Below are 18407 nucleotides of genomic sequence, written 5' to 3'. Positions count from 1 at the left end.
AAAGCTCCAGTGGTCTTTGGATCAGGCATTTCCTGACCCAGATATGTCTTTATATTGATTTTTTACTCACTTTTTCAGCTGCTTTGCCTTTAAAGATAAATGCTGCTGTCCTGCAAGAAAGTAGCTTAGGAAATCATGAGACCAGGCACAGCTTGTTACTAGACAGGGCAGATGTAATATGTTTTGGAAGGATGTTGTCCAAAACTTTACTCTTGTAGAGATATCAGATAACACTTGGTAATATTTTCTGTTGGAAGTCAATGGGGAGCTCTCATCTAACTCAGAAAAGCCCACCCCCTTATTAAATGGACAAAGTGAAAGCAGAAAAGGAAAAGAGATGAACTGTGCACAGTAATAAGGATTATAAGTAAATCTCTTTCAGAGTGCAAACAAAGGAAGTTTGGGGGCTAGCAGGCTGCATGTGGAGAAGAGGTGTAGGTGTTACTGTTGGCCGGCAAAGGGCTCACGCTGCCAGGAACATGCAGGTCCGGCAGCTCAGACCTGGCTGGGAAGGACCTCTTTCCAAACAGGACAGCAGGCCTGTGGAGAGCATTACTCAGCTGATCAGCGGGAAAGCTGCCAATGGAAAGAGAAACTTTCCTTCTCACAGCAAGAAAACCAAAAAAATCTGTGGGCATTTCAGAGAACCGCTGATGGAAACAGATGGAGATGTTGGCCAAGAAGTGGAAAGGCCTCAACTGGGAGAACGTCCCCCATGTGAGGGGACACCACAGAGGGTTACAAGGACAATCTGCCCTAGAGAACCAGCCGAGATCCTTGCTCTGGGGAACTCAACATCTACTAATACATTCAGTTTTCCCTCTTTTTTGATTCTGCCTTCATTTCTACTCTACTTCCTTCCTCCGATAGAAGCAGCAGAAAAAACCAAACAACAATAGAATTCAACTGAGGCAAACCAGGGCAGCAATAAACAGTTGAAAGTCATCACTACATAGATCCAGAGGCCTTCAAGCCTTCTTTGCTACATGTCTTTTGGGAAATCATCAGTGTGATGTTCAATTCTCTGTTATAAATACACTGAAGAAAAAGTCATTTATGAAGCTGACTGGACGGTCCTTCAAATACTTCTGGAGCTTGTTTGGAAAGTAAGAAATATGCCGACTTTTTTTCTATAACTTTTTCAAATACAAAGTTATCCTAGAAGAAAACTGTAAATTTAGTCTACATTCTACCCAAACTTTTCAAGAATATTCATCTTGCTGGTAAATGCGAAAGAGACACTGGTATCACGCTACAATGGCAGCTTTCCTTAACCAACTGTTTTATTTATCTGCTGTTGGGCATAACTGGGTACAACTTCGCAATGGTGTTGATGAGCAGGTACTTGATGATAAGAACATGGGAAATTCAGGCTGCTGAGAAGCTTGCTGGAAAGGGACCTTTCCTAACTCATCCATTAGGTGGTGCTCCAAGAGAACCAACAGAGAAGGCTTTGCTGCTCCAGAAATATGCTTAACTTGATAGGCTTCAAACTATGGTAGCAAAAGTTGAACCACAGCAGTGCACACATTCGGGAAACAATTTAACACATGACTTTCCCATCTTGAATGTGCAAAGTCTCTGCAAAACACAGTTTACATTGCATCTACTTGGCACTTCTGTTGTTCATTGTATATTGGATTAGGTTGTGCACATTCTTCTCTCATCCTGAACAAGACAAGCAAAAAATAAATACAATTATTAGTGTCCATGGTAACTGAAATAACAAAAATAGCTCATTCAGCAAACTGTCATTTTGTATTCAAAGAATTTGTAAAGCTTTCTTATGGTAGCAGTTTGTAAACATGTTTCAGTCTCTAATTCTGTATAAATGTAAGCAGATCAGGAATACAAAGAGCTGTTTATGCTATCAGCCAGTTTGGCACTCTTCAAGGTCCCAACAAAACACACTGGGAAATTACATGCTATGCGTCTAATATACAAATAAGGCAATTCAACTATTTACTCAGATAAAAAAAACAAGAGGGACAATATCTCTTCTCATCTTTATCTCCACCGTAAACATACGGAAACAGTGCAAAAATACGAACAGCAGCCAAAACACTATATCATATGTAGGTTCTGGCCTTGCAACTCAGCCTGTGCAGAACTGGTTACTGGAGATGGCCAAAGGCTGCAGTCAAGAACTCCATCTTCAGACACGTTTGTAAAGCATACTGCAAGATCAAGGCTTGATTCCTGTGATCCTTTCAGGTCGTCTGCATCTACCAATGTCAGTGAAAAACTTAGATACTCAATTCACATTAGAGACCTAATCAAGGAGAGGCTGGAAAAGAAGAGACTCAGGGGCATCTCGTTGATGTATATAAATACCTATGGAGAGGGGAGTAAAGATGACTGAGCAAGTGCCTTCTCACTGATGTCCAGAGAAAGGACTAGAGGCAATGGGCACCAACTAAAATATAAGAAATTCCATTTAAATACAAGAAAGATGTCAGGGATTGGCTCAAGGAGCGTGGACATGAGTCCACCGAGCAACTGTACGAGCAGAGCCCATTTTAGTTGACATAAGTAGGCCTTAGTTAGCTTGTCTATTAGGCCATGGGAAAGGGGGGAACGGAAAAGTACTAACTAAGGCAGGGTCAGGATATCCTTGAAGAGATAAGAGTCAGAAGAATGCAGGATGCGCATAGCTAGCTAAACCCAAGTAGGTGGAGTAAGTAAATGTAAGCTTTTAGTGCTTAGCCTATTAGATTAGATAGATAGTGCTTAGCCTATAGATAGTATGCATAATTATGGTATTTGGTATAAATGCACGCTATCTCGGGCAATAAAGTTGAATCATGCTTTATCACTCACATTGAGTCGGCCTGTATGTTTTCCTCAGCCGCGTACTCGCAGAAAGACAAGCAAACAATCACATAAGAGTGTTACTATTGTTCTACTGTAAGAGTGGCCAAGTATTGGGAAAGGATGCCCAGAGAGGTTGCGGAGTCTGTGTGTTTGGAGGTGTTGAAAACCCAACTGGTCCAGGTTCTGAGCAACCTGCTCTAGGTGACCTTGCTTTGAGCAGGGGGGTTGGACTAGGTGACGGCCAGAGGCCCCTTCCAAGCACAGCTATTCTGTGACTCCAATGAACAGCTCACAACCTCCTTGCATTGCCAGGTACAACTGCTCTCAGCCAGAGCCTTCGCGTCTTCCTGGGACAAAGACAGATAAGGGGAGTGCTCATCCCTTTCCCTCCAACCATGGTCAACAGCAAAATGGTAAGGATGAACACCAGATTTGAAGAATAAACCTGGCTTGTCCTTCCATCTCAGCTGTGTCACCTGTGCCACCCTCTGGGAAACAGAGAGAAGAACCTGGCTCTGACCGAACCACCGCTTTCCAGCCTGGCTGAACTGAGAACATCTTCCCTGCTTGCACCAAGCTTAGACATGAAAAGGTCAGATGGCAGAGAGCACTATTTTATTAAAAGATCAAAGGTGAAATCTTGTACCAAACGGAGGCAGCAGGAGCTCTGCTAATATCTCAGACATACACAATTGAAAAACCCTTCTCAGCTGAACAGTCCCATCCTGTGAGACCATAGGCATCCACCTCATACAGCTTTCATCCTGAACTGCCACCTTAAAGCCTTAAACCCTTAAAGGGTTTTCTTCCCTCTCCATATCTTTTTGAAAGGTTCTCTGCCTTGGTGGTCAGATTCCTCTTTCAATGTGACCAAGTGAACACGTGGCCAGAGTACAGCCAGTTGTTCTGGGGTCAGCACCGGTTTGCAGCTAACATGGGTTTGCTCTCCCTACTGGCTGCCATCCCAGATGTGCACAGAGCAGACACAGCATCCCTCAGCTGTCCCACGCTGCTCCAGTCTGAATATGGGTGACTCGAGCTGTGCACGTTGCTTCAAGGGAGAGTTCAGGGGTGTCCTACACTGCCACGTTCACATTTCCCAAGAAATAATCCTAAATTTCAGGTGGCTGCATTTTCTGAAACCCCTGCAGTTCCTATAAAAATCTTTCTGACTCTTTTTTCGTTAATGACTGTCTTAATTACACATATCCCAGGTAACGTTTGCTTTTCTCTGCTGCTGTGCAAGGGCAGCTCATCTGCACACAAAGTCACCATTGTCCACGGACAGAGCATGGGGTTGGAGCCAGGAATTTATGAGGTCTTCTCCCCAGCCTGCCAGTGGCCTTCCGTGTGGCCTTGGAAAATAACACTTAACGTCTTTGGTTTTTAGCTGTAAAATGGGAATAATAATCTTTATTCATCCACCTCAAAGAGGCGATGAGAGGATTTTATGCAGTGCTCAGGATTTAAATGTTTCCAAACAAATTTTGTAATAACCAGTCAGGGTTTTCAAAGCCATTTTCAGCTCATCTCTTGCCACCTCCTCTGCTCTTGGTGATAGTGGTTGCTTTGCTTATGCCCCTGAGTATTCTAGAGCTAGCTGGATTACAGAGCTGTTATAACTGGAATAGGACTAAATGGAATAATTTGCCCAAACACTGAAATATACTCATCTCAAGTGTATCAGCTGTTTCCAAAATTTGGAACCTATCTTCCTACTACTAAAATCAAAACGGCAGAAGCAAGGCAGCTCATCTTTTTCCCTTTTGAAAAAAAATGCACCGTACATACCCTGCTTACATATTTGCAGTACTTGATCACATCAAAAGAAGCCTGTGGCTTTGCGAGTCAACGCAAAGAAAATGCAGAGAAATGCATGGTAACTTCCAAAGCCACGGCAGATACAGAGCAACCTTTGCAGAACACATTTTTCGATGCTATTGCTGGAGGTCATACATGAGTGGGCAGCTGCCAGACACAGTTAAAGCCTTCACATCAGCCCCTGTGGTACGTCAGATAGCGTTGTTCATTTGTTTGAAGTAGTAAGACGAAAGTGGGGAGTCAGGAAAGGGCTGGGAGCTCCAGCACAGCCACCTCAGACTCTGCACAGCCCCACGTTGTCCCCTGCTCCAACGCACCACCCAGCGGCGCCCGAGCCCCGAGCTCCTTGGCAGGTCTCGACCCTCCACACCCCCGGTCTGGGTACAGAGGTAATTGCACAAAGCCTTAATTCAGGAAAGCCATGTCAGATCTTCTGAACGTACCCATGAAGTAATTTCAACATGTGATCACAAAGGAACATCTTACATTTTTTTCATCTTAACAGAGCAATTAATGCAATTACTGAAATTATTGAAACTTCTGAATGTATAGTTGACTGTGTTTGAAAACATTAAAAAATAAGTTCATTTCAAGGAATGGAGCACCTTCAAGCAACAACCACTGAAACACTGGTTGCTATGCAACTCAAGTATTGTCCATATTTTTTTAATCAACAGATGACATATTGCATAAAATAATATAATCCTCTTTAAAAAAAACCCCAAACACAATACAGTAAAAGGCTGTTCAGGGGTGGAGAATTGGCAATGGCTCAGAATACTGTCATAAACCTGACATTCATGGTACATACTTCATCAGTTACAGAACCATAATGTAATTATTATGATTATTTAAATGGCACCCTTGATAATATATATAAATTGCCTACAACGAAGCAAACTAATCTTAAGATCTCAGCTACATGTTTTCAAAAGAAATGGTTACTCAAACAAGACTGGGATAATATTTTCACACTGTGAAGCCAACCAGGCTGTTTCATTCATGCCCTGCCTTAACTTGCACACGCGCCCTTCCTTTTACTATGTACTTCAAATGTATGTTCCTAAAAATATTCGTGCTGGTGTGTTTTAGTGGGATGGTAAAATATTGAAAACTTTGTTCTAATTCCTCAGAACAGGTTCACAAAGTAAGAACAATACACTTTTTCTGTCTGCTTTTCCACTGCTAAATAATCCCAGCCCTCTGAAGAGAAACCTCCTCACCTCCTCCCTGCTACTAAACCCCTGATCAGGAGCTTTTAAAATGTGAACATAAATAATTCATTCTTATATGAGCAGGGCATGCAGGCCACCACACCACCAGGTGGAGGAGCTCTGAAATGCTACCTTTTACATTCATTTTACTTTTTTTCTGAAAGACATAATTTGCCTTCCATGTAAATAAGAATCAGATACAGAAATGCAAGAAAAAATATTTTCGTGGTTATTTAGGACAAGCTTGTGATACTAGAATGATTCCATTGCATGCCCTGCTGAAGGCAGCAGATAACTCAGGAACTAAAACGTCATCCACTGTAGATTACGGATCTAGAATCCAGCAGCAGACTAGGCACGAGCAGATACATAGTGCTCCTGCAACAGCTATTTTTGTGATGTGCCAATGACCGCCCAAGTGAAGGTTTCCATGCTCCATCCCATTCTCCTCTCTGAAGAAGATTAATATGAAATCGATAACTTTCAAATTATCAATGGACAACGCTTTACTCTTCACAAGAAAATAAAGATTGTGAAGGTGAAATGAGGTCTACCACAGCTATTGTCTGCTGCCAGAAAAGGGGCAGAAGTTATCAGAGTTCAGGATACTGCTGGTAAAGATCTACAGAGCCAAATATGGAGATGCATAACAATTACGAAATACTTGTGAAATCGGAACAGCAAAGAAGTGACTAGTCCATGTGCTAATTCTGCTGACTTCTACCACTACTGCAATAGCAGATTTTTTTTCAGAATTATTAGTCATTCTGCAATACCGCAAATTTCTGTTGTTACAACAATCACAAGGATATTTCATTTATTTCATAATTTAATGGAACTTCATACACCACAAACTTCTGATCACAAAATGGCAAATATGACCTCTTTTACCTTTTATTTTAGGACACGCATCTGATTAAGCTTATTCAAAACACTTAAGTACATCATTATCTACGTCACTGCAGGAAGAGCAGAGATGGATCGGTGTGTTTGGTTCTCCGGTGGGGAAGCTCAGACAGAACAATTTATACCAAATCCAGGTAAGTGGTCTCCAGCAGAGTCCAGACTAAAACTCAGAGCTCCTTCATTTGCACAGGGGAGGAAATTTCTAAGCTGCTGTCGAGCAGAGCAAACTGATGAATGTCAGTGGAGCTTCACCCCGACACCGTCTGCATTGGCTCTTCACTGACGGTGTTTCAGCAGCTTGCAGGAACATACACGGAGTGTTCCAGACCAGGTTTATTCCATGAACATGCAAATGCCAGCAGCTCCAGTCACAGAGAGGGACATTAGATTTTAACACTCTGCTTTGAGCATCTGGCCATGCTGCTGTGCTAGGGAGCACTAAAATTGTTATGTCCTTAACCAAGGCATTTATCAACATACTTGAAACACCATGTTGCTGTTTTCATGGAATTTGGTGTCTATTTGGCAAAAAACAGGACACTGGCACTGAGCAGGTCAACACTTCTGAAAATCATCTAGCATTTCATTCCTTTTCCCTGAGTTTTGTCTGTGGAGTAACGCCTTCCATTGAAAGAGCAAGAGAACACACTATATCCTTAATTACAGATTGGATCTGCAGTGCTCTTGCCTTCTGGCCTCTCTCCCACAGAACTCACACTTAACTTCACACGCATGTGTAGTCCTGCTGATGTTAAGCCCAAGTTTAAGTGAGTTCATGGACTGAGGCTGTAGCCCTCAGCATCTTGCAGAACTGATCTTGTGTTTATTGTTACTCACATACAGTTCTACCACAACATCTCGTGTGTCTTTTCAGGAACCAAAATGTTCACTATGTTTCATGGATTATTCCAAACAAATCTGAAAAGGTAGACTGCTGGAGCTAAGCATCAACTTCAAATGACACAGGGAAAAGCCAGAAGAAACTGAAATTATTTTAAATGAGAAGTTCAAATGATAAATAAATATAAACATAAAAGTTCTTTATATTCATAAACTAGTACGGTCAACATATGAATTAAAATACAAAATCAATACATGTCACCAATAGCTACATTGTTCATAAAAGAATAAAGTTCAGAGATATCGCTGTCCTCCATTTAAATTAACGTTTACTTACCTTGCCGTAGCTCAGCAGGATTATCCTCACCAAGACAACGTTAATGTGAGCACCCAGGGACTCATCATGATAAATTTCATTAACCTGCAAAAGAGTTCAGCACTTCAGGCAAGGCAATGGCAACGAGTAACTAGGAAAGCAGTGATACAGCAGTAACTTTTCTGCACTGTCATGAAGCCAGAGATCACTTTGTGATCACATATAAAACCGGGAAAATTCCAGCAATACAAGAGCGAATCTTTTCTTTTCTAAACTCTGCTGTAGCCTCCCAAGAGGCCGTTAACTCAGGAAATCATTTCAAATCAGTGCTTCAACAGAGACCTCATATTAACAGGTGTTTAAGTGCCAGCCTAAACAGCCTCATAGGTATCATAGTTGACTACTCGATGCAGCTGAGCGGCTCCAGCAGCCGCTGCGGCTCAGAGGAAGGTTCCCAGCTCCCCCGCCCCATCCCAGCTGGGTGTGCTGCGATCCCAGGAAAATCCCAAATAGCTCTGCTGGGCAAGACCACACGTAGGGAAGGAGACGAGTCAGCAGAGGGACAGGACCTCTCTCCTGAGAGCCATTTGCCAGATCGCTTCAGCTGCACCCTGTAACTCTTCCATCTGCGCCCCATCACAGCACACTGACAAGAGGATATACCTCCCTGAAACAGCGTGGTCGGCCACATGGGGTGGCTTTATTGTGTGTCAGAACTAATCAATGTTAAACGTCATGAGCAGAACAAAAGCTACAAAATGCCAGCAAATTAAAAACTGTCTTCTTTTTTTTCCTTTTTTTAATACTAGAGCTACAAAACTGAACATGCACACAGGGGAATCACCCTGGGACCACTGAAAAGAGACCTGTAAATATTTAGAGTGGAGAATAAAATGTGGATGTATCAAGATTACGTAGGAAACACTGCTACAAGCAAGCAAGACAAATATTAATTGTTAAAGAGGCTGATTTGGGTATTCTTTGATGAAGACTACATGAGACTCAGCCAAACGGCAAGGGTTTAGGCTTTACAAATTAGAAAAGACAGATGAGATTCCCTGCAAGGCAAGTATCTTTCCTACCACCTCTTTCCTTTGGTAAAGGTTGCACCAAACTGGACTGCTTTGCTGGCTACATCTAAATTTCATTTATTTCTACAGAACAGATTCATTACTACAAGCTTATAAGTAACTTTCAGAAAACCTTTCGTTAGAAACATGGTAAGTGATGTCCTGTTTCTTCAAACAGCCCTAGTTTTAATGGTGCATCTTTTATCGCCGTAAAAATCATTAAAACTAAATACAGCAGTGTAGGTTTTGCTAAGCAATCCCCATTGACATTTTAAAGTGAATTTTAATTCATTTTATCAGTATTTCTGAATCTAAGAACACACCCATCAAGGATATGGGGCTGAAATAAACTGTAAATTACCTACACATGAAATGAGTACTGAACAATAACTCCTGTGTACAGAGAACAGTAAACATAGCATGTAAATAAGTATTTAATTAGTTCACAAAGCATAATCCAAATTGCTGCACATCGCTCTCTCATTAACTTCCAGAATTTAACCTAAGCCTCTTTTAACAATAGTTGAGTAACAGAACAACCGTATCGCTGTTGCGTGCCAAAATGAAACTTGGCTTGAAAACATTGATGGGACAGAATTGAAACACTGTTTGACTGTTCATGCAAATCACATCTAACAAACAAACTGTGAATGAATAGGAAAGCACAAGCACTGTAAAAAGCTGCTTGGTTCTCTTGGGATACTGGATATTCTGCAACACAGTGGGTCAATTCAAAGCTCCGGGTCTTGGTTTCATTAATGAGGATGAGTCCAGCCTCTCTTCACACAGCAGCTGAACTGAACCCTCTGTGCCTTTCTCTAAGCTAAACCGTGTCTTTACTAGTACTGTCTCACTGCACACAGATAATATGCTGAAGCAGATGCTTTTATTTTTTTCCTTCACCGTGGCCTAAATTTCAACTATTTGTTTCAGGAAAAAATGAAAGATACAAGATCCAAGTGACTGAACGTTGTGCTCTCAAACATCATGGAAAGTTCACACACCGTAGAGGCCTCCTTGATCCCCAGCTCGGATTCTCCAAGTTCCCCCCTGTTATTTCAACAGGAGAGCAGAGTTAAGCTACTGCAGTTCATTGTACAGGGCTCAAAATGACCAACCAGCCTGTGGAATCAGAAAGCTCCAGGCTCTCATCCAACACAACTGCTGAAATGTTTGTTTCAAAGCAGAGATAACCAGACAATGGATGTGATGTTCAGATGTCTGTGTAATAAATACACATGGATGTGAAAATTATTACATAGTACATTAACAATACTGCATCTGCATGTATTTCGGTAGCGCATCCTGGTTCATATCAACACAAGAAAAATCAGAGTCGATCTGTTGTTCTTAGTTCAGTTAAGTCTAACATGATGTTGCTGCATAGGAATAGAAAGTACACAGAGACCATTCCAAACTCACAGCTCCCGAACTGAAGGCAGCGAGTGCATTAAGTCTAGTTAGATATCCTGCAGTGATTCAGCATTTATAGAGGGTGATGGAGAAGGCCTGGTACATCTCAGGGAATTCAAAGCACGGTGGAATACTGTAAAGGGCCTTTCATCAAGCTGTTGTAGTTCACAAACTATTTTGGGATAACTTTGATTTATTTTTCTGGGATATTTCAATCAAAGCAAAACATGCATTTCAATTTAAAGTTTCTGTTTAGAAATCAGGTTGGCACAGATTGGTGCTACATAAGAAAAACAAAGACTACTTATTTTTTTCTTCTGTCCCTCTCTGCTTATTTTTTAACTCTTCTGCTCTGAGCATGTTTCAAGTCAGCACTGTAAGCATGTAGAATACATCAAAAACCCCCAACAAAGATAAGTTAAGCCTCTGTGAGACGCATCATGCTTTGCAAAAGAAACACTGCAAAGCTTTTATTATTGAGCAAATCAGGGGCCCATCCTAAAAGACAATTTTGAACACTGCCGTAACACAAATAGTAATAAACAACCTGTACTTTTGCTAATCTTGGTGCAGAGTGGGCTACCTGCTGATAGAGCTGGCAGGATTTATAGGGAAGGTCAGGTGGTTCCTTGAATTTCTAATTAAACCAACGTGCAATAGGAGAAAGAATAATCTGCATATTTTGGCAAGTCATCAGCAAACTCATTCATGCAGTTTGAAGGAGTTCCCAGCCTTGCACAGTTTGTCAGTATCTGCTATGCAAACAACAGCCGACTTCATCATAACAGGGCTCCATCCCGCTGAACCATAAATCATCGGGGCCGAGTTCATCCCGCGGCACACCCTCCGAGGCTCCCGCATCGCCCCGCACGCTTGGGCGAGCATCGCTTCCTCGGGCTCCCTGAGCACACGCCCGGTGGACATCAAATAGTTTCAACTGCTGGCTACCATCAACTTAAAATGGATCTGAGCCAGCTGCAGCGGCCATCAGAGGGCATATCTAACCATTTGGAGAGGACGTGATACAAGATGCAGTTTTTATGCATCTGGATTTTCAGCCACCGCAAATTGCTGATCCGTCCAACCCAATTAGACTGCTCTTTGATCACCCAACGTCCTTATGTAACTACTGCTGCAGAAAGTCCCGATGGCTCCATGCTCTCAGGTGGAGCAGGGACCGTGTGCGGATCTCTGCCGGAGCGACAGCGGAGGAGCTGGAGATCATCAGCACCTTCCCCATGGGATGGCAGAGCTCCTGGCAAGACATTGTTTAGGCCCAGCTCGAAACGCAGCTCATTCATCAGATCATAATTATCTGCAGCAAAGCCTCAGTGCCTGGTGGGCATCCAGTGATTCTCTATTTCTGTAAGAAACGGCTGGTTTGAATTACAGAATAGGAACCAGAAATGTCATGGTGGATACTAAGCACAAACTTTTGTAATCTGACCCTCCCAAAAACGTTCTCCTCTCACTTTATTTCTCTGTGTTCCCACTTCAAACGCTACTATACTCTTCGATTTTCATCACCCCCTTTATGCGTTTGAAGATCCCACACTAACATTTCTAGCATTCCCAAAGCTTCATCTTAATCCCACAGGAATAACATTACATCAGTTCCCCTGGTGAATAAACTACAGTCACACAGAAAGTCATCAGGCAAAATCCAGGGCTCCCAGTCTCCCCTTCTAGTCCTTACAAGGCATTTCCTTTTTTTTTCTGAAATCTTAGTTGAGCGTCACAAGGAAAAAAGAATAATGAAAGTACACAACACACATGAAACTTAAAGGTCAAACCGTGATCTCAGATTTGGAAAACATCTATCATTCTGCTCAAAACCACAGGCAACAGGCAGTTTTAGAAGAGCTTGGCAACGGACATTGCAAAATGGAGATAAGAATCTGGCATTTTGCATGTAAATCTGAGTCTGCATCCTGATTTACCTTCCCTGGTGTGAGAGTCAGTAGATGTTACCAAGTCCAAGTTAGCTGCTTCTGACCAAAATGAAAACCATTCCCCAGAGCAGATGTGTTGGCAAGGCACTAGGTAGCTTCGTGTTACGGGTCTCTATCTCGCCTTCAACTGTAACGTTGGCTTTAGAAAGGTCACAGACTTTGTTTTCTGACTTCATGACTAATTTATTTTTCTTAGTTCCTCCCTCAGGCTCTTGGAACTCCTCATTCTTGCCCACAAACACTGTAAATGACCTTTGCACCTAAAGACTCGGTATTTGTTTTAATTAGTCTCAAGTTCACCTTAATAAAATCAACCATAGTATCATAAAATAATTAAACAGATTCATTTATTATATTACTACAAGGGAGAGGAGTGCGGTGTCAATGCAATAAATATGGCGAACTCTTCAAATCGAAGTCATTTGGCTAAGAAAAGCATTCAAAACCTGAAAGCTGATCCTAATTACCCATTCCCCATCACACAAACCACAGTCACCACTCAGAAGTGCCTGACTGCAACCGTTATGGCTGAAGTTCATGGTGGTATTTGGAGTAAAGCGGCAAAAAGTAAAAATAAAAAAATCTACCTTTTAATAGTAATTACCCTCCACTTCAAGGATGGTGCCAAACCCTATGCAGTGCTCTGTGCTGTGTGCAAGGGGCCAACAAAGCACATTTCAGTTAATAATAATGAGCAATGCTTAACTAATTGACACAGTATCTCCTCCTGAACGCCCCATCACACATACAACTTCCACTGTAGTATGGCAATCAAGATAATGAACAAAAACAATCTCCCGAGGCCTTGTCAGAAACTTCTCCCTAGTCACAGTGACTATTTTACAGTGAACGCTCTGAACACGGACTTATCTCATATACATAAATTTTCAAACAAGCTGTAATTCAAATATTGACCGCCGAAGTCCCTCAGATGAATAGAGCTGGACTTGTATTTGTTATTTGCGGTACTTCTCAGAGTTAGTTCAGATCTGAATTGTACATGTTGAAATACATTCATTTGAAACCATGAGTATTTGTGCTTATAAATTATCTAGTTTTCAAAAATCCAGTTGTTCTATATCGCTGAAATATCCTTCCCATCTAAAAACCCTGTTTTTTCATTTAAAAAGCATGATTCTGAATACAGGGTGCACCATTATTTCAAAGCATTCAATCATCACTTTCTTTTTAACAGCCTGAGTTAGACATGCTTTCAAATTTTCATCCAGCTGGCAGTTAGAAACTGATGGCATTTCTGCCCTTTCCTCTCATTAGGGACTTGCTGCTCTGTACCTGCAAATCTTGATCCCTCATCAGCCAGAGATACAAAAGCAGAAATCTCATCTATAATAGCAGTATCATGTACATCCTATTAAAGAGGGTGGATAACATATTCAAAAGTGCCACAGGGCCACAATTTCAAAGACGTGTGTAGTGTCGAAAGATGCAGGTGAAAGACTCCAGGGACTTTCCAAAGCCCCCAGCTGCGTAACTCCCATTGATTTCAGTTATTCAAATGAAAAATTGTTTAATGTATTTGTTCTGGAGCTGATGTTTCACTTAAAGTCTGGGAGAGACATAATCCCATGGGCTAATTTTTAAAACTGATTCGCACTCATTTCAAAGGCAGGTAAATGACTAAACACTCAGACACATCTAGCCCAGGGTGAGGCATAAACCCTATTCAGGGTCCATCTGCCTTTCAAATCATGGCAGTTAGGCACCTATCTACTTTGAGGGGATGGATTTTAGCACTGCAGACATTTTGGCCATATATCTATCACATGGATGTAACAGACTAACCACTACATGTTGCAGTATCACATCTTCTACAGAAAAGGAACAGAAAAGAAACTACAGATTTTTTTTTTCCCATGGAAATTGTCCTAAAATCAGAAAATGTATATCATTTGTAGACAAATTCTTCCAAAAAATACACACAGATGACAATTGCCAGTATTAGAAAATGAGGTAATTGAGGAATATTGTGAAAGAAGAAAGAGGAAGGATAGAAGAAAAAGCTACAACAGTGGCCTCACTGGGGCAGGGAGGGAAACAAACAACAAAATTTGAAGAGGGATATGAAACTGGAAGACTTAAAGTCAAGACAGATGGAGCCAATACATTCAAAACCATTGGAAAATGAACTCATGTCATGAGACATTGCTATTCAGAATGGCCAGAATACTGTAAGATCACATATTCTGCCTCTGCCCCTCTGTTACTAGGACATCCATCCTGGATGTGACCCTAAACACAGGAGCGTGGAGGCTGAAATATTCACCCTCACCAACGCTGCAGGCCCAGCCAGGTGAATGTACCGGTGGATCTCAAGTCTGCTGCTCTTCCACAGCAGGCAGCAAATGTCCTGCTTCATCCTGAAAACTGTTTTTAAGAGAGTTCTGAAATGATCAGAGAATTTCAGCCCTGGGACTGGCTACCACCAATCCCCACTTCAGCTCAGTAATGTCCATTCAGCCCCTTGCTCCTCATCCCAAAGCGTCCTGCAGTACAATACATTTGTTCCCCAAGGAACAAGATAACTCTCCAACGCTTCTAGACCTGTGCTTTTCTAATATTTCCGCAACACCTGTATGAGCAGACAAAATCCCTGGATTTTTTAACCACCTTCTTGCTGAAATTAAATTACTTTCCATGTTCTTGAGTAAGCTACAGAGCTGCAAGATACCGCCCAAATATCTCTCCTCTGCTGCAATGCTCCTGCATGCTATAAATACAAAGTTAATTTGTGCAATGTGTGGGCTCATGCTTGGAAATGCAGAGGGCTGTGCAAGCTAATATCCTTCCCAGGAAAAAACACAGCAGGACGTACGAAAGAAAATGGTGCAAGCAAGAGGCAGCCGAGGGTCTCTAAAGCAAAAACAATGGCATATTTTCCAAAGATGAACTGAATGTCCTGATGGTGCCGTGCAGAGAAAAGAGAGGATGTCAAGAGAAACCAGAGTTTTTGTATGAGGAAATGACTTGGGGATGAAAAGGGGGTGGCGAGAGGCCGAGCTCACTGCAGTGGAAGGGCTGGCGCGCAGACAGGCGATACGTGGCTGCGGCCCAAAGTGTTAAAAATCCTCTGGCGTCTATCACCATTCGTTTGGGAGTGACTTCATTTCCAAACTCTGGGATAAATACTAGCACAGCTATTCAAGATAGCCAGGACACCCGGCCCCTGGTTTTTCTCATTTTATGGCTTTTAGGTGTGGGCTGTAACACATCACTTAAGCAGCACAAACCAGTTATTGCACTGGGGTTGGAAAACATATATTGTTTTGATTGGGCTGGTTGTAGGGTTCCACCCAAGATCCTTAAGAAAAGTTAATTAAGGACAACTGCTCACACCATCACACACAGTGAAATCAAGCAAAGTGGGGAAAAACAGCCACGCTAGGAGTTACTTCTGGGAAAGCAATTACATGCCTCCAGGAGCACAAGGGAGGATTCACCTGGGATTTATTTCACTTTTGGAACCACACAAATTCAGCTATTTGAATGCTATATGCATTCTTTGATTCTATGTTTACTGCCTTGTTACTGTACGAAGCTAATTGATGACATCCATAAAACCACCAGGGTACACACAATCTGATGGTTATGGTAAGATCTTCCATTCGATTTAAAAATTCAGATGGAATTTTTTGTAGTTGTCTCTTCTTTTTCAGACATGATTGGACCTACGCATTTCTTTAGAAACATACTGTCTGTATGTGACTGCTAACAGCTGGACATCCCAAGGCTTTTTATACTTGGCCCACTTTCTAAAACGAACAAACAAACAAAACACCACCACAGCTACTGAGGGAGGTAGGAGAGAGGACAACGGGAGACTCACTGTGCATATTTCAGCAAAGGACACCAAAGCAACGATCTACACAGAAATACCCCTTGCATCCATCTAGCAATGAGGACAAGAGCTGGAGGGGCTGCCAGCCGGAGTTCCACTGCCAAGGGGAAGGAGAAGGAGAAGTTCTGTGTTGTGATGTCCCTCAACACATACGGGTTCCCAGCATCACCTGGTATCTGCAGTAACAAACCCCTCTATACTGGAGCAATGCTTGGACAGCTGGAAACAGAACTGGTTACCATCACATACATCAAATACAGTCTCCAGCAACCAGCCAGGTTTTGAGGAAGGGAAGAACGGGACCACACTGATGAGTGCCAAAGTCTACCCTGAGCCTCCTTGAGAGGCCTTGTGGACTTCAAATAGCTCCTCACATCTTGGACATAAGGCAAAGGACAGTCCCCAAAAGACATGTTTCTACCTCAGATCTCCCAACAGAACAACTACTGCCTTTGCCAAGAGCTGCGACAGCCCTCTGGTTACACAGGCTGCACTTTCTAATCCACTTGCGCAGACAGCATGCTGCAGAGTTGTTATTTCTTACAATTTGTGTGTTGGGTGGTTTACTAAAATTAGGAAGAAGTATCTTCCAGAGCTGGAACATTTATGGCTTCTTTACCATTACTGTATATTTTAATTCTTAAAAATAGATTTAAGGGACATGCTAAGTAGAGAGTCCTGTTTAATCTATTTCAGCCTCTTTGCCACATTCCTGGTTTGGCCTGTTTGGCTTGTTAATTTAGAGATATATAAAACCATCTGTTTCACAGGAGACTTTGTTTTAAGCCTCAGAGGAAACAAACCACACAAATAAATGAAATTCACTATATCATTTTTGTTAGAATATATGTATTTACATCCATCAGAGCAGACACTAAGTACCCTGTAACTCTAATGTTAGTGCAGGTTTTTAACTATTTACAATACTGTTATAAAAAGTCAGTGCAACTGAATTCATGTCACACAAGGGATTTTCTTAAATTGTATTCCACAGTGACATTCTACACATTGTTAAAATAATGTAATAAAGAAAGAAAAAAACAAACTTCATAATTAAAAAAATACATCTTGGAAAAAAATACATCCCAAGCAAATGTACCCAGTAGCCCGGATTTCTGTCCATACATCTGCCTCTATGGTTTGTGTTGCCAAGAGGTCACCTGCAGACGTTCATTCTCTTGACATGACTCTAAACTTCAGCAGTCACACTCTATTTGTCAAAACGGAGCAGTTTTACAACTCTTTACTCAACAATATTTCACTAAGAACATACGTTCACTGAATTGAAAGTTTTTACAGAAAAGCATCTTATTCAGACAAGACTCCTATTCCAAATGAGAATGAAGAAAATCAACTCCAAAAGAGTTGCCTATGAATGGGGCTACACTCACTTCCAGTTTTTGAATAAAATGTATTTTGATTTTGATCTATAATAGAGATGATTTTTCAAAACTTGATTCTTTTCCCACAAAATAGAATCCTTCCTTACTGACCAGGGTACTGCAGGGCTGCTGGGGATGCTGCACTGATCTTTAGAAAGAAAACACGGTTCTTTCAAATATAATAATTCTCCAGTGTTTCCTTTCATCACCATTACACTATATAGTCTGTTGCACAGACCATGTTTCTGAAGATTAAATATTTAACTAAGGAAACCTAAAGATGTCAATCATGGAGTAAATACTAAATCAATTTAAGAAAGTTCAGTGATATAGTGCATAACATTTTGCTGCAGGGTGAACAAGGAGTAGGTAGGCAGCCTGGGACCTAACGTAGTTGTTGAAGAATCAAAGAACTGAACTGAGTAGTTTTTAAAATGTATAAGCTAATTGAAGTTTCTAATAGAACCTTATTTGAAGACAGTTCCCCAAACCATGTTTTTCAGCAGGGAGCTCAGGTTAAGGGAATATCACCTAAAACATAATGACTACCGAGAACATGAGCCCCTGACCCTGTGCCCTCATCCACCAAAGCCCATAAGCAGAACTGTGAGCATTTTAAAAGGCGCACAGCCAGCTTATTCCTTGGCCCTTTTTTATCTTCTTTTCTGTCTCCCCTTTTGGTTTTTTTTTTTCTGGATGTGGCCTGGATTTTCCTCCTAGACTTATTTTATCTCCTGCCATGAGGCAAACCTGTTCTCTTATTCAGATAGCTAAACCAACCGCCATTCAGCTCCTTTCAGTGCCTTCCCCCAGTGCGGTTAAG

At 41.7% G+C, this 18407-nt stretch overlaps 1 protein-coding gene across 3 annotated transcripts in view; it reads right to left on the bottom strand.

Annotated features, from left to right (window-relative positions):
- ADAMTS2 (ADAM metallopeptidase with thrombospondin type 1 motif 2) overlaps positions 1–18407 on the bottom strand; it is a 244086-nt gene that overhangs the window by 37427 nt on the left and 188252 nt on the right. For all 3 annotated transcript variants that reach the window (XM_005503424.3, XM_065029821.1, XM_065029822.1), the window contains one exon: positions 7933–8016. In XM_005503424.3, coding sequence (XP_005503481.2) covers positions 7933–8016 — 84 coding nt within the window. The remainder of the gene's footprint in view (positions 1–7932; positions 8017–18407) is intronic.

This window comes from Columba livia, chromosome 14 (assembly GCF_036013475.1).
Source record: "Columba livia isolate bColLiv1 breed racing homer chromosome 14, bColLiv1.pat.W.v2, whole genome shotgun sequence".
NCBI lineage: Eukaryota > Metazoa > Chordata > Aves > Columbiformes > Columbidae > Columba > Columba livia.
Note: the sequence above shows the minus strand (reverse complement) of the source record. Positions and strands in the feature narration are given on the sequence as shown.